Here is a 15,100-nt window from a genome sequence, read left to right on the forward strand (position 1 = left end):
CTTTCGCGTCCAGGGCCTCCAGGGCATGCATTGACATACTTGCCATCAGACCATCATCGAATCGTCTAAGCTCTGTCTTTTACAATTCAAACTCGTATGCCTTGCGCTAGATATATAACACAAAGGATCTCGAAACAGCTAATCAGATTTAGGATATGATGTTTATTCTGGACTCTGGAGTAAGTTTCAGCTTTTAGCTACAAAAGATCATAAAACCTTATCACAAATTCACCTTCATACAGCCGTGATTCCTGACTATTGTACCCATAAGAGAGAAGCAATTAAATTTTTGACACGTCCTCATTACCCTACTCATTGCAAATCTATAAATACCTGCCCTTTGGGAAGGAACCTATTCATGCAAACATTGACTACACTGAAAATGAAGACAGCAAGCTTTATATTCATCTCTTGCTTTCTTTTCACACTGTCAGAGAACTTTTTGCCAGGCACAGCACAACCTACTGTTCCTGATCCGGTTCTTGACACAGCTGGTCAGCCCCTCCACCGGGGGTGCCAACTACTATATCTTGCCGGCTGAGCACGGCAACGGGGATGGTCTAAGTGTCTAACACTAGCAAGTGGCAAAAATGGCAGCTGCCCATATGAGATTGTGCAGTCACTGAACGAGGGTGCTAATGGCCTCCAATTAACATTCTCACCAGTTGATAATGATACCACAATCCGAGCTAATACTGATCATAACATCAGGTTCATCAATTTCTCGTCTCCTAAAATTTGTCCTCAATCCAATGTCTAGACAATGAATCGCGGTCTCCACTTTTGTTACTATTGGTGGAGTTGAAGGGAACCCTGGACGTGACACCTTACCAAACTGGTTCGAAATTTAGAAATATCAAGATGCCTATCAAATCGAATATTGTCCCAGTGCCCCCTGTCAACCCTGCAGAGTTTTGTGTGGAAACATTGGAATCTATATGTACAATAGGAGGAGACGTTTGGCAATAAATCAACCACCATTCAAGATTGTCTTCAGGAAGTCCTAATGATTAGAGTCTTGTGTTTTTAACATTTTAATTACAGTCATGTCCGACCGAATAATGTAGTATGTATAAAGTTCGTTAGTAGTGGTCTGACTCTCCGTCTTTATATATATATATATTTATAACAATAGAACAATGAACTTTAGATAAAGTAACTCAGTAATCAACTTGTTTTTGGTAAGTTGGTCACTAAGAAATGATTTAAAATCTCTTTTAGATTGTAGATCGGGTGTTTGAATCTCCACACTTGTACTAAAAAATCCAGAGAAAGTCTAGTAGTGCATCTTTCTAATTTAGATGGGTCTTTCACTTCTAACTCCTCATATAGCCTAGCTGGACTTCCCCCTCTTTAGAATAGGATAAATAGGTTATAGATGTTGGCATTTGAGAAAAAACGAAAAAAATGGGGGAACTCATTAAGTCATATTCAACTCAATTATGAAAGGCCAATTGAATTAAACCTTGCTCAGATTATTTTCAAAAGAATAACTGACTAAATTGAGCTTTATGTAATATTCTCAAGGTTTCTGAGATATCAACCAAACGTTGGATTTGGCAATTGGCTAGCATATTTTGTGATCCCGATCGAAGCGATCATTATATAGTTTCTGCATGGGATTGAGTGAAATTGGAACTTGGTCAATAACTGGTAAGAAGCTGCTGATCATCTGAAAATTCTCAAGCTGAAGTTGTAAAAGATTCCAACGTTTTTGGGGCGTACAGCATAAAGTCTATGGTGAATGGCAGCATCTAACAAATTAAAACCCTACCAAGAGTGTACATGTCCTACACATGTCAGCGTACTGTTTCACTGTATCTATAAGTAATGCAGTAATAAATTTGTAAAATACCATTTAAGCTATTATTTCGAATGGAGCTTTTTTAAGGACCAACGTGAAATTTGGGCAAAACTTTTTGTCCCATTGCACCAATTTTCCCACTACAATAATGGCTGAAGTATTACTTTGCAAAAGACTAGGCTGCTGGAAGTTTATGCACCCTAGATTATGAGGGTAACCGTTTACATAACCCCCATTTAATTTCATACAATGTTCTTCTTCTTTTTTATTTTTTAAAATTATGTGAAATTAATAAAATACCAATAATTAAGCTCTGACAGTTCAAGTTGTTATGCCAGAATTAATGAAGAGTTCAATGTGTATTAGTCTTATGAGGTTTGCACAACGGCAAAAAAAAAAAAAAAAAAAAAAAAAAAGAGCTTATGAAACCAAAAGTGTAAACTGATATATCCTAAATAATTTTGGTACATAACTAGATGAGGCCGTTCTAATTCATCTTAATGTTTCCACCAATAGGAGTTCAATATGATGGATAAGAACTAATTAGCAGAAACTGATTGCTGCATAATGGTTAACAAATCTGAAAGCTGTGATTTGATCAGTTCTACTTTTAGCTTTTATTCATCTTTTCATGCATTCCCGTCAACTTTGACATGACCTAATTAGGCTGCAAGATGATCCAGTAGTCGGCTCTTATCGGATAGCTCTAACATTTGACATCATTGCTCAAAATATTGAATAGAAATAAAATACAGAAAACTGTATAACGTGGATAAAGAAAATTCAACGATATAAAATGATAGTTCTGGTTTTCTTGTTTGGCATATATATTATATTAAGCCTTTTGGTAGAATAAGTTTCTATATTAGTAATTAGCAGTTTTTGTTGGTCAAGTTTCTAGTTATTGTTTAGCATTTTTTTTGGTCAAGTAAGTTTCTCTATTATTGCTTTCTTTTGTTGGACAAGTAAGTTTCTATATTATTAATTAACTGTCTTTTTTTTTTTTTTGTCTTGTTCAGTTTTTGGTAGATTGAATATTGTATTAGATAATTTCTCATAGTTGAATATTGTACCGGGTAATTTATCCTGTGATGGTTTTTTTTTTTCTTTTTTTGTTGATCAAGTCATATAATCTATAAGTAGAGTGTCTTGTTATCACTATCAATGGAGACAGATGAAGAGTTGAAAAATATTAGAGATGCATTGAAAAATAAATTTTTTTCTTATAATTAGAGATGCATTGAAAAATAAAAAGTTTACAGAGTAGTAGTTATCATGATACATGAAGAAAAGTGTTTAGATTGGGGAAAAGTTATGAAGAAAAGTGTTCTAAGTTGGAGAAAACTTCGGGTATCTCCAGCAGTCTGCTTATATACAGGTACAAGAATTGTGACAAAAAGGGAAGATACAATCATTCCTAAAATCATGTAATGGAAAGCTAAAACTACTCCTACAATTATGTCATGACAAAAACATATATGGTAACAATATATGCAGCTGTATGATTGCATATCTCAACAATACAGCCATCCTAGGGTTATCATAGTACTCTCATCTTCCGCAAGAAAGGAAGTCCACAGGGGAAACTGGGATCATAAGATATATGCCAGTAACGTGGCTTAATCTGTTACTTTAATCCTAGGGTGGAATACCTGTGTTACTTCTGTTAAATTCAAAGATTTAATACCATACGCAATGCAATGCAAAGCCTAACAAATCTATCTACCTAGGGTATGAACTGGACTAACCTTGAATAATTTTTCCTCAAATTTATCCCTTTTTATTCTGAGCCAGCCACTATTGATGACCTGAAGTACCTAGATCAAACTTGTAAGTTGTAAGGCAGATATTCTACCATGTATCATGTGCCCTGATGCCCTCATCCTCAGATAATCCCTCCCCCTGCCAACTCTATTAATACCATCCCTTTGGCAAACAAAATCTTCACTGCTTTATTCGATCATCCTATCATCAAGAAATTAAGTTCAGAGGAGACAATGAAGACCCCAGTTTTGATTAATCTCCTGATTTCTTCCTTTCTTTTAGCTTTCTCAGTTAACTTTCCACTAGGCACAGCTCAAAAATTTCCTGCTCCAGTTCTTGACACTGCTGGACAGCAGCTTCGTAGTGGTGTCAACTACTATATCTTGCCAGCAAAGGGCGGCAACGGTGGTGGAGTAACATTTGCAACCGGCGTAGATAGCCGCTGCCCATATGAAGTTGCGCAAGCATCTGACAAGGGTGATAATGGAATCCCAGTAATGTTCGCACCATTTGATGGTGATTCCATAATCCGAGTTGATACTGATTCAAACATCAGGTTCATCGATTTCAGGCCTCCAGTAACTTGTCCTGAATCCCATGTATGGACCCTTAATAGCAATAGAACATTTATTGAAACTGGTGGAGTTGAAGGTCAGACGGGACCTCAGAACATAAACAACTGGTTCAAAATTCAGACTTATGATGATGCATACCAGCTGCAATACTGTCCTGGTACTGATGTGTGTGGCAATCCCTGTGGAATTCTGCTTCTTTGTGAAAATATTGGCATCCTCGCGGACAATGGAAAGAGGGCTTTGGCACTAAATCAACCAGCGCCATTCAAGGTTGTGTTTACCAGGGCCTAGAGATTTTATACATCTTTAGACATTCCTCCAAGTCAACCTTGAATTAAATAAATTACTGTGACTGTTGATTCATGTACACTTTATACTATTGTTGAAATAAGTGAATACTACCATCTCCATACTATTGAGATCTCTCTTTATACTTCCTCTTAGTTTCTGATTTATTTGCTCATATGGCGGTGGAGCCATGCTGCTAGTCATGTTTCGTGGTTTTACAAATTACAAGCTGTTTCCCTTTTCAACTGAAAATGATTGAGTACATATCATTTAGATTTCTTTGAGTTCTTATGCTTCCTAACAAACCTAATACTGTATTACTGAAACCAAAAAAAATAAAAAAGGAACTATCTTAAGAAAAATTGTACACCAACAGGATTAAATACACGGATGTAATGGAAAACTGCTGAATTTCGTCACAATCACGATGAAGAAGACATTAGCATACAATTTGCCACTTTTTGTAGTAAATAAAATTATTTAATAATTGAAGGATGAACCTTTTAAAAAAGGTATAGGACCTCTGAGCACAATTAACCTTCAGCTGTTTGATTGCTTTCTGAAGCATTACCTGAATATAAGTAGGTATAACTGTATTAGAACAAATAGAAATTAGAAAAGCTTACGTTAGCTATCCAGATTAAGAAAGAAGAATTGGGTGGAGCTTCATTTAGTTACTATTGTGCTGTACTAATTTTTATGAACTTTACATAAAATTGAAATCGAGTTTTATCACACGCCAAGTCATTCTCTGAATATGTTGGGAAAACTCATCATTGCACTAATCTGGGTACGTGTAAATACGTTTAAACATTTTACTTCTGGCTTTGTCTTTTTTTCTTTCTCCTTAATTTCCTCATTCTTATTTCTTTAGGTCTTGAACCAAATCAGTGACAAAAAGTAAAATATTTAGGCTTCTGCAGTATATTCTCTGGATTCTTGATATCCAATATTTTCCGCTCACAAATTCCGGACTGGTAACTGGTTAGTGCAATGGGAAAGATATAAGAACAGTGCATGATAAATTTTTCTCTTTTCCCGTAGTCAACAAATAAATGCAGAATTTTGCGTGGTCAAGCTACCAGGGCCTGCACATTCACCACCTTTGCAACTTCAAAAGCTTATTAAGGCTTGTGAAAAAGTCCAAGGTAGAACAGATTCTAGGCTTATTAGTCAAAGTCCTGACTATTCATAGAGACCTTTGAGCTGAAGCTATTTACTTATCCAGTACGGGAAGGACAATTCAACCAGAATAAGATGATATATCTGATTTTGCTTCTTTGGCAATTCATCGATTATGGTCCAAGTTTTCATGCTTGAAGGCATTTGTCAACCTGAGCCTAATTAATTAGAATCCAGAAACCTACCATAGTTGCAAATTTTGCAACTCACAGAAGTGATTTTTCACACCTTGATTTCTACTTCAAATTCAGGGCCTAATATTAAAGTAGGCCCCCTTGAGAAAATCAACTATCAAATCATTAAGGGTAAAAAACAAAAAGCCTTTATGGTAAATCTAATATGCAGAAAAATTTCGTGGTTTCAAAACGTATAAAACGACACCTTATGCTTTGAACTAAATTGTAAAGGTAACAGAATCCATTAAAATTAACGGAAATGACTTATTGAAATCTAAAAACAAATTTTTTATTTTTAAATTTTAACAAATATACATGTTCTACCTCTTATTTTCTCTCTTTAGAGAATGAAACAAATGATTTTGTTGAGTTGCCTTTTACTTAGTTATATCAGGGTATTTTTGTTATTTCATCCGTTCCCATTAATTTTAATAGATCCCGTCATCTTCAAAATCCAGTGCTGGATGTTAGGGAGAAACACTTGGATGGAGAAACACCTCGAGAGAGCTTATCAATGAGCCCAATATGTAAGTATGAAATCCAACTCTGACCCAAAATCTTAAACTATTAGGTTTCGGATCCTTATTTACATATTAACCGCACTTTTTCCGTCTTTCAAACTAATGTAGGATATAATCCTTTACTCATGAATCTAACAAATTTCCCTCTTCATGAATAGCTCGTCACATTAAACCCAAGTTTACAATCTCTTCTCCGAACTCGCTTCAATACTCAACACAAACTCATCTTAATACCTAAAGTCACCTCTTCTCCCAATCATGAACCCACTCTTTTTCAATATCTAAACTAGATTCTGAGCCCCTATCAATCCTTGGATCCTTGGTCTGACACCAACCAAAACTCCTGCCAAACTCATGGTGCACCTGGTCCAACATCAATCAAATTCTTTGACACTTCAATCCACCATTAAAAAGAGAGCTTTTACCGGCCCAGCTCTAAGAAGAATCCACTTGCTTATGAATAGTCCAGTTTCATAATCAGAAGTTCTGATACCACTTGTTAGAAAGAAACATCTCGAGAGAGCCCATCAAAGAGTCCAATATGTAAGTCAGAAATCTAATTTTAACCCAAAAGTTTAAACTGTTAGATCCTAAACCCTTACTTACATATTAACCACTCTTTCTTAACTAATGTGGAACATAATCTTTTATGTATGAACCTAACATTGGGCATTGATGGAAATGTCGTCCAAGTTGGTGTCGATTACTATATAGTGCCACCTGATGGCAGTATACAGGTGGTGGTGGGCTAGGACTACAAAGCAGAGGAAATCTCACCTGCCCACCTGATGTTATCCAAGTACTGAACCAGACATCCAATGGGATTCCACTTACATTCTCCCAGTGAACCCTAACGATCATATTGTTCCTTTAGGAACTGATCTAAACATTGAAGTCTTTGGCTCAACAGTCTCTGTTTTATCGACTATGTTCAGACTTGAGTACAATGATGATGTTCCAAATCAATTTTTTGTGACGACCGGTGGAGTTAAAGGAAATCCTGGACGTGAAACACTAAGCAATTGGTTTGGAATTCAAAGATATGAAGATGCCTACATCTTTTATTTTTGTCCTGCTGTCTGTAATATCTGCAGACCAGTTTGTTAGAATATTGGTGTTATTCTTGACAATGGCAGGTGACTTTTGGGCCTCAGTAATCAACCACTGAAGGTTACTTTCAAGAAAGCATAAAAAATTGTTGTACTTTAAAAAAAGGGTAAATAAGGGAACTTACTGTGCTGTTCTACGTACTGTTGTATTAATTGCACTGAATAAAGAGCCTCTTATTTTCCTTTTCTTCACTATATATCGAAAGAAGGAAATAAAAATCATATTAGAGGAAATGGATAGCAACACCCCACTATAGTGACTAAAACAATGCTTTTTAACATAAATTTCTGCAGTTTCGTAAGTATATCACTTGATAGTACCATGGCAACATCTCCAACCCTCTGCCTCCTCCGTGTCAGTCTTTCATTACCATCAGAAAATGCAAAGGTTTCTGGCTTACATTAATTCTTGCCTATTTGTTTCCTTTCCGTCTAAAAACAACTTAAGAACTAAGCGAGCATAATAATCATGTCACGTTTAAGTTAGACACAATTAACCTATCGTTTTTAGTTTTTTTTTTTTTTTGGGGGGTAACGAAGTCTTACGGTTGTGAAAACTTCAATCCCTTCTTGAAGAAAATATTGACCAGCTCCGACGTCCATAATTCACGGATTCAATACCGGATGAGTGCAACATATTTCTACTTTGTGGTACCTCACTCTTTAGGCAGTTCCGAGTCTTTTTCTTTAATTTAACCCTGGTTGTGAAACTCTTGAAAATTAATGCTAACTGCTTTGCAGAAAATTTATCAAGCAGGACAAGGAAATTGAACCATAAAAAACAATGACAATTGACAACAAAATGAGTTTACCAAAAGAAACTACATATGCTCAGTACGGAAAGGAAAGTTAACTCGGATCACAGGTTTTCTACTCTTACCGCGCGCCATGGAACATGGCATCGTAGCCTGAGCTTTTCTGTGACAGTGAAGAAGACACGGCATAAAAGGAGAATTGTGCTCGAAATTTTTATTGTTGTATTCTTATCTAACATTATTGTTTCTGTTGAAATATCAAGACAGATGGCTTAATTTGAAGTCCCCCAAAAAAAAAAAATTTTTTTTTTTTTTGTTGGCAGAAAATACTACATAGTAGTAGATGTGTAACCTCTGAAAGTTGCAACACTAGTGGACTCACGTTTGCAGATGCCTTCAAACCAGAAAGCTTGGACTACGATGTCATGTTCCTAACAATACAAAAACTGATATCCAAGTTTAATTTTCCTTTCCATAACGCGCAGCAATCGTAGTTTCTTCTGGTAAACTCTCATTCAGTTGTCAATTTTCGTTGTCTTAATTTAGGCGAATTTCATTTTCATGCTGGATTGAAGATTTCACTAACGCCTAATTGAAGATTTCACCAAAAAAAGGACTAGTAAATTGCTACTGACTAAAACATGAGCATTGCTCACTAGTACATCCAGGGATTTTCTTGTATTGTACCTGGTTTCCAAGTTTCATGGCGATTAATCATGGCAGCCCACATTCTTATGCTAATTCTTGTGTGTGTGTATATATATATATATATATATTTTTTTTTTTCAAGTTTTTATATTTATTACTGTGAAATGTAATTTTTATTTGGTGAATTCGATTATATTTGAATATGCTTGATTAAACTCAATTATATTTGAATAGACTTAATTAAGTTAGATTAGACTCAATTAGGCTTAATTAAACTCGAATTCGAGTAAGGTAAACTGAAGTTAAACTTAACTTCTAAAAGTTTAAACAACTCGAGTTCGAATTCCAATTCAATTATTTTATCTTACTATTCGAGTTCAACTCAGTTTAAATGCACCCCTAGTCATGCTACAAAGTGGTTCGAACCTCTGTTTTCAAACTCGGACCGGACCGGCCGGTCGAACCGGTCGAACCGGGAACCGGCCAGGTAGCCGGTCCGAGTCAACTTAGAAAACCGGAAATTTTAAAACTCGGTCAAAGCCGGTCAAAATCCGGGTTTGACCGGGAAAAACCGGTTTTTCCGGTTCAACAGTAATTTCTTTTAAAAAAAAATTCAAACTTTATAATATTATGTTTTGGCCCCCTAAATTGTTAAAACTTATTCGTATACCTCAAATATTTGATACTTTATAAATATTGTCCTACAATTTGATGTTATTTTTCAATTAAATTCATAATTTTAATTCTAAACTTGTTAATATTTATTAAATAATATAAATTGCTACTTGATTGTTCTAATTTCTTTGTATTTTCTTGTTAAATATATTTGAAACATCAAATATATATGAATATACCTTTATTAATATCAATATATTATTAGATATGATATATATAATATTTTAATTTTTAAATAATTTTTATTTATGACGTCATCCGGTTCGACCCCTATCGACCCCCGGTCGAACCCATTGACCCCTGACCCCTGACCTTGGCCGAGTCGCTATCCGGTCCGGTTCTGAAAACATAGGTTCGAACCACACTTGTGCACTTCAACTTGTGAAGGTGATGATTGACTGCCAATGGCATCGCAATCGATCACATTCTCACCTCTGTTCGTAAAGTTATTCGAAAACCCAGTTACGTCAGCATCAAATTCACTAGTGAAAAAAAATTTACGAATCATCAGGTTTGTGGGATTCGTAGACAAAATTTTGTGGAATATTGGTGGATTTTGAAGCAAATTCCGGGACACGGACCAAAACTGAGCAATTGCCAATTGGTTCAAAATTGAGAGATATGAAAAGTCCTACTTTATTTTTTTTATGCACTCATTCATTTTGTCCTTTTGCTCTATATTTGGTCGAGTTTGAGTAAACTAACATAACCATATATATATATATATATATATATAAAATAGGAAAATGGTGGGGTTTAAGAAGCGAGGAGGGGACAAATTTATAGAAATAATTTAAGAACTTAAGAAGAACTAAAAGGAGTATTTTTAGTAAGGGTAAAAAATAAAAAAATCCCCTGTGATAAATCTAATACACAGAAAAGCCCCCCATGATTTTAAAATATACAACACGACCCCCCATACTTTGAACTAAATTGTAAAGGTGACGGAATCCGTTAAACTTAACGGAAATGAACAAAATGACCAAAATGCCCTGATATAATAAAACAAAAGACAACTCAAAAAAATCATTTGTTTTATTCTCTAAATAGAGAGAATTGAGGGTTAAGGGGTAGAATAGGTATATTAGATAAAAATTAGGTATAAATTTTTTTTTTTTAGGTTCCAATAAGTCATTTCCGTTAAATTTAACGGGTTCCGTCACCTTTACAATTTAGTTCAAAGCATGAGGTGCCATGTTGTATATTTTGAAACCATAAGGGGCTTTTCTGTGTATTAGGCTTACCACAGGGGGTTTTTTTGTTTTTTACCCTTTTAGTAATAAGCAAAAAGAAATTTTTTGCTTCACTTTTAGAAAATAATTAAACGAGATTAGGAAATAAGGGGGAGGGTTGGGTGGTAAGACAAATGGATTGTAAGTAGGAGGTTCTGAATTCAAACTTTTGCATTTCCAAAAGACAAAAAAAGATTTGGAAATGAAATTCTCAATTCAAGGGTGAAAGGTAATTTTCTTGGAAAACTAAATAAATAATGCTTTGTTAACAATGCCTGATGAATCTTGATTCTATACCATTATGAATAGATTTTGAGTATTTCGTATTTGAGATTAGACAAATCAATCATTCTATTTTTTTGCTTGTGCATATTCCTAAAACTAAAGTCGAAAAGCCCTAAATCGGTGGCAAACTTTCACTTAATCTATTGGGGTGTTTGTAGCTTCTTAATTAGGACGTTCGATTCCATGTTTGTTTTTTTTCCCCTAATGATCAATTCTCAAAATATTAGGAACGCATTCAACAATAGAACTTTTCGTTATATAAAAACGTAAATTAATTTACATTTGTGTCAGAAATTATAGTTGTTTAGAAATTTTCGTGTTATGTGTTCTTACCTCTCTAACTTTTGGATTTTACTTGTGTTCTTCTATTTGTTGTATTTAATTATTGTTCACTTTGTGCTTTGTTTTTTCAAGCAGGAGAGGGGCAGGACTTAAAAAAGCAAGAGGAAAAAAGAGAGAATGGAACCCCTCCCAAAATCTTTAAATCTTGAAATCTCAACCTTAACTAGTAGATCAAAATCTATAATTCATTTTGTGCTTACAGTCATAAATCACATAATTAATTTTAGAGTAAAATTTCACTTAGCCTATTGAACTATTTTTGTTCTCATTAACCCACTAGACTCTTTATGATTAATTATGAGGCTAACTCCGTCAACTTCAACTGTTAACATTATTACATAAATATGGTCACTTACCTTGATCAGATAAGGTATATATCAATTTGAGTTAGTTATTGAACTTAATATATTATTGCTTACCGGAGGCTGATTTTACAGGTTGGAACAACTTGGTCAGGATCAGCAAAGGTGTACAATAATTTAGTGGCTGATTTTGCAGCTTCCAGTTCCACAAGAGGAAGAACCAATAAAAAGACCAACAAGCTTCCAGTTCCATTAGTCAAGCATTTCCTTCTAAAGTTGGGTTGGTAGATGTTTACGCGTTCTTCACTCCTCTGAAAGACCAACAAGACTTTCGAGTCATAATTTCTTCCAGTTCCACAAGAGGAAGAACCAATAAAAAGACCAACAAGCTTCCAGTTCCATTAGTCAAGCATTTCCTTCTAAAGTTGGGTTGGTAGATGTTTACGCGTTCTTCACTCCTCTGAAAGACCAACAAGACTTTCGAGTCATAATTTCTTCCAAAATAGGGAGTGCAATACATTACTGTGCTACCAACATTCTTTTGATTCTTGGTCCCCGTAATCTGCACTCCAATTTTGAGAACTTTGCACTTCATTTCATTTTCTGCCCGCCAGATTGACGGACCGAAGTAGAAATTTCTTATCAAAAACATGAAAAACAACAACAATAAATGCGCTCAAAATAATAACTCAATTATGGGCTTGATAATATAACGAGTTGCTTAGAAGAATGTAAGAAACCTCTAATATAATGAGTTTAACTAGGCTTGATCGCATACTTGACGTTTTGCACCAGTGGTGGAGCCAGAAAAAATTTTTCAGTGGGGGCAAAAGCAACTCTAAAATTTTTTACCTACTCTTTTTTCAGTTTTTTAAGGAAAAAAATATTCATCAACAAGTACAAATGATACATATATTTCATGAAAAAATCAAAAGACAAACTCAAAATTATTAATGTAATAATAATTTTATTTCAAAACAAACTAAACCATTTATAATTGCTCATAGCGAGTTTTCATATTTTAATAACAGTTTATAACCTTTTTATTTTGAACTTCACGAAGTATATTTTTCTCAATAAAAGTAACTAATAGATACACAAAACTCCAGGGGGCACACTTGAAATTACATCAAATTTTTATAGGTATTATAGAAATTTAAAAGGGGCAGTGGGAGCCTATAAACCAATAGATACACAAAACTCTAAGAGACACAGTTGAAATTACACCAAATTATTATAAGTATCATAGAAATTTAAGGGGATGAGTGGGCCGTGCCCCCAGTGTCCCAGTGTGAATCCGCCACTGTTTTACACCTGAGTTGACTTGTCTCCGGTCTCCGGCCCTGCGTTCCAGTACATTGATAAGCGATTATAAATTATCCTGCCTTCCATTTTCATTACAACACTTTCCTTCACTAATTCTCCATACTGAAATCATGCGCGGTCATTCCATTCTGATTGCCTCATGGGCTGTCGTTGTATCAATAATACTCAATGGAGGACTACTTTGCTCAGGTTGCTTTTTAGAAGAAAAACATGCTCTCTTGGACTTCAAAGCTTCCTTAAAGGTGACTACAAATGCTCATCTTATCCTTTCTTCGTGGACTGGAAAAGAAGGTGATGGAGCAAATGCTGATTGCTGCACCTGGGAACGGGTCAAGTGTAGTAATATTACTGGGAGAATTGTTGAAGTCGACCTTAGTTATTTGCCAAAGGCGTATGATGATTGGTATGATGATGGGGTGGGAGATCAAGAGATTAAATATTACCTCTTATTAATTGTCACAATATGTGATTTTTTCAAAAAATTCATACGGGTGTGGTTTAGTCCTCCGTAGGCCAGTTGAACCTTCCTCCTTAGATTATGATGTGATTTAGTCCCCATTAATCCCTCATTAATTACCATATGGCTATTTGTACAACAATCTTCATGGCTAGTTCCAATTATTTTTGTCATTTATTGATTTTAGTCATTTTCAACACCTAAAATTTACAAGTACATAAAAAAGTATCTTCATATTACAAGAAATGGTAATACAAAAAAAAAAAGTAATCAAAATATTTAAATGGATTATAAATGAATAATTGGTTTTTATTTAATCCATTTAGATCCATCCATTTAATAAATGGATCATTAAGTCAAAATCAATTATAAATCATTTATCCATATTGTCACCTCTAGCTCAAATATTCGAAACTAATGAACGCACGGTTTGACGTATGGGGAAATGTTTTAATTGGTTATGTTTTATCTAGTTATGCTTTATCATGTCATGTTACTTTGACTACAACCATCCATTAAGTCAAAATCAATTATAAATCATTTATCCATATTGTCACCTCTAGCTCAAATATTCAAAACTAATGAACGCACGGTTTGACGTATGGGGAAATGTTTTAATTGGTTATGTTTTATCTAGTTATGCTTTATCATGTCATGTTACTTCGACTACAAGTTTTTTCAAGTTCATGTTATGTGCCACTTAGCCATATACACATGTAACATGCGAGGTATGTTTGACAAGATTGATGCATGCATGTGTATATGTTTGACAAGATTGCGCAAAGAATTTTTTAAATGTATGTGTATATGTGTAATTCATAAGGTCCAAAAAAGGAAAGATGAATTGTTTGTTGAGCACGTATAGATCACTACACGGCAACTTAACATTTGTGGCAGCTATTGAAAAATATTAGCAAGTGTTTGACCTACTTATAAATGACTGAAACTACCATTCAGAGTGATGATCAAGCTTCAGGGATATTGATCAATTTATTTATAGTCTTTGTATGGACTTTTATTTGGCATTTTGTACCTCGTCGTGGGCATGAGGTAACTTTATCGTGGTATTATTGCATATTTCATTAAGTTTTTTGTTGTGTTGGGCTAAAATAATCACAAAGTAATAATAATTTCTCCAATTAATTCAACATGAAGATAACAAGAAACCTTGTTACCTCAATATTACATATATATAATGCGGTCTATTACAAATTTTCATTATATTGGCATAGAAGACAAAATCTTCAAATCTACAAAGTGTTTTTTTTTTTTTTTTGTAAGTCCGAAGTTATGAATCCATGACCTCCTATTTACAATCACTCATATTTTACTACCTAATCCAACCCTCCAATCTCGACAAATCTTCAAAGTTGACAATCGTGAAATTGGCAGCAACAAAAAAATACGGTTGGATTGAGGCGTGCAATGACATTCTTTTAAAATGATTCGTGCTCTTGCAAGATTTTTTAATTCCAATGCAGAAAGTCCCAGCGCATCATCTCCAATATATAATAGTCCAACTCAAGGTTGTTGCTTCTCTTTAATTCGCATAATCAAGAGGGATAGAACTTTCTCTCAACATTTTACATCGACCAACTGACTATTTCCTTCTAATACTGGAATTATGTAGAAGTAGAGAATATAATATAAGAATCCCAT

The 15,100-nt window shown here is 34.6% G+C and overlaps 1 protein-coding gene across 1 annotated transcript; it reads left to right on the forward strand.

Annotated features, from left to right (window-relative positions):
- The first annotated feature begins 382 nt into the window (after positions 1–382).
- Positions 383–4,434, forward strand: LOC113740282 (kunitz trypsin inhibitor 5-like). The gene is made up of 2 exons (XM_072044779.1): positions 383–494; positions 3,851–4,434. The coding sequence occupies exons 1-2, from the start codon at positions 383–385 to the stop codon at positions 4,432–4,434; spliced, it is 696 nt and encodes a 231-aa protein (XP_071900880.1).
- Positions 4,435–15,100: the final 10,666 nt, after the last annotated feature.

This window comes from Coffea arabica, chromosome 4c, assembly GCF_036785885.1.
Source record: "Coffea arabica cultivar ET-39 chromosome 4c, Coffea Arabica ET-39 HiFi, whole genome shotgun sequence".
Taxonomy (NCBI): Eukaryota; Viridiplantae; Streptophyta; class Magnoliopsida; order Gentianales; family Rubiaceae; genus Coffea; species Coffea arabica.

Excerpts from the sequence above, each read along its gene's own strand:
- LOC113740282 (XM_072044779.1), top strand. The coding sequence starts at position 383 with ATGAAGACAGCAAGCTTTATATTCATCTCTTGCTTTCTTTTCACACTG. Across the intron at positions 495-3,850 it reads TCCGGTTCTTGACACAGCTG|CTTTCTCAGTTAACTTTCCA; the intron begins GTCAGCCCCTCC and ends CCTTTCTTTTAG.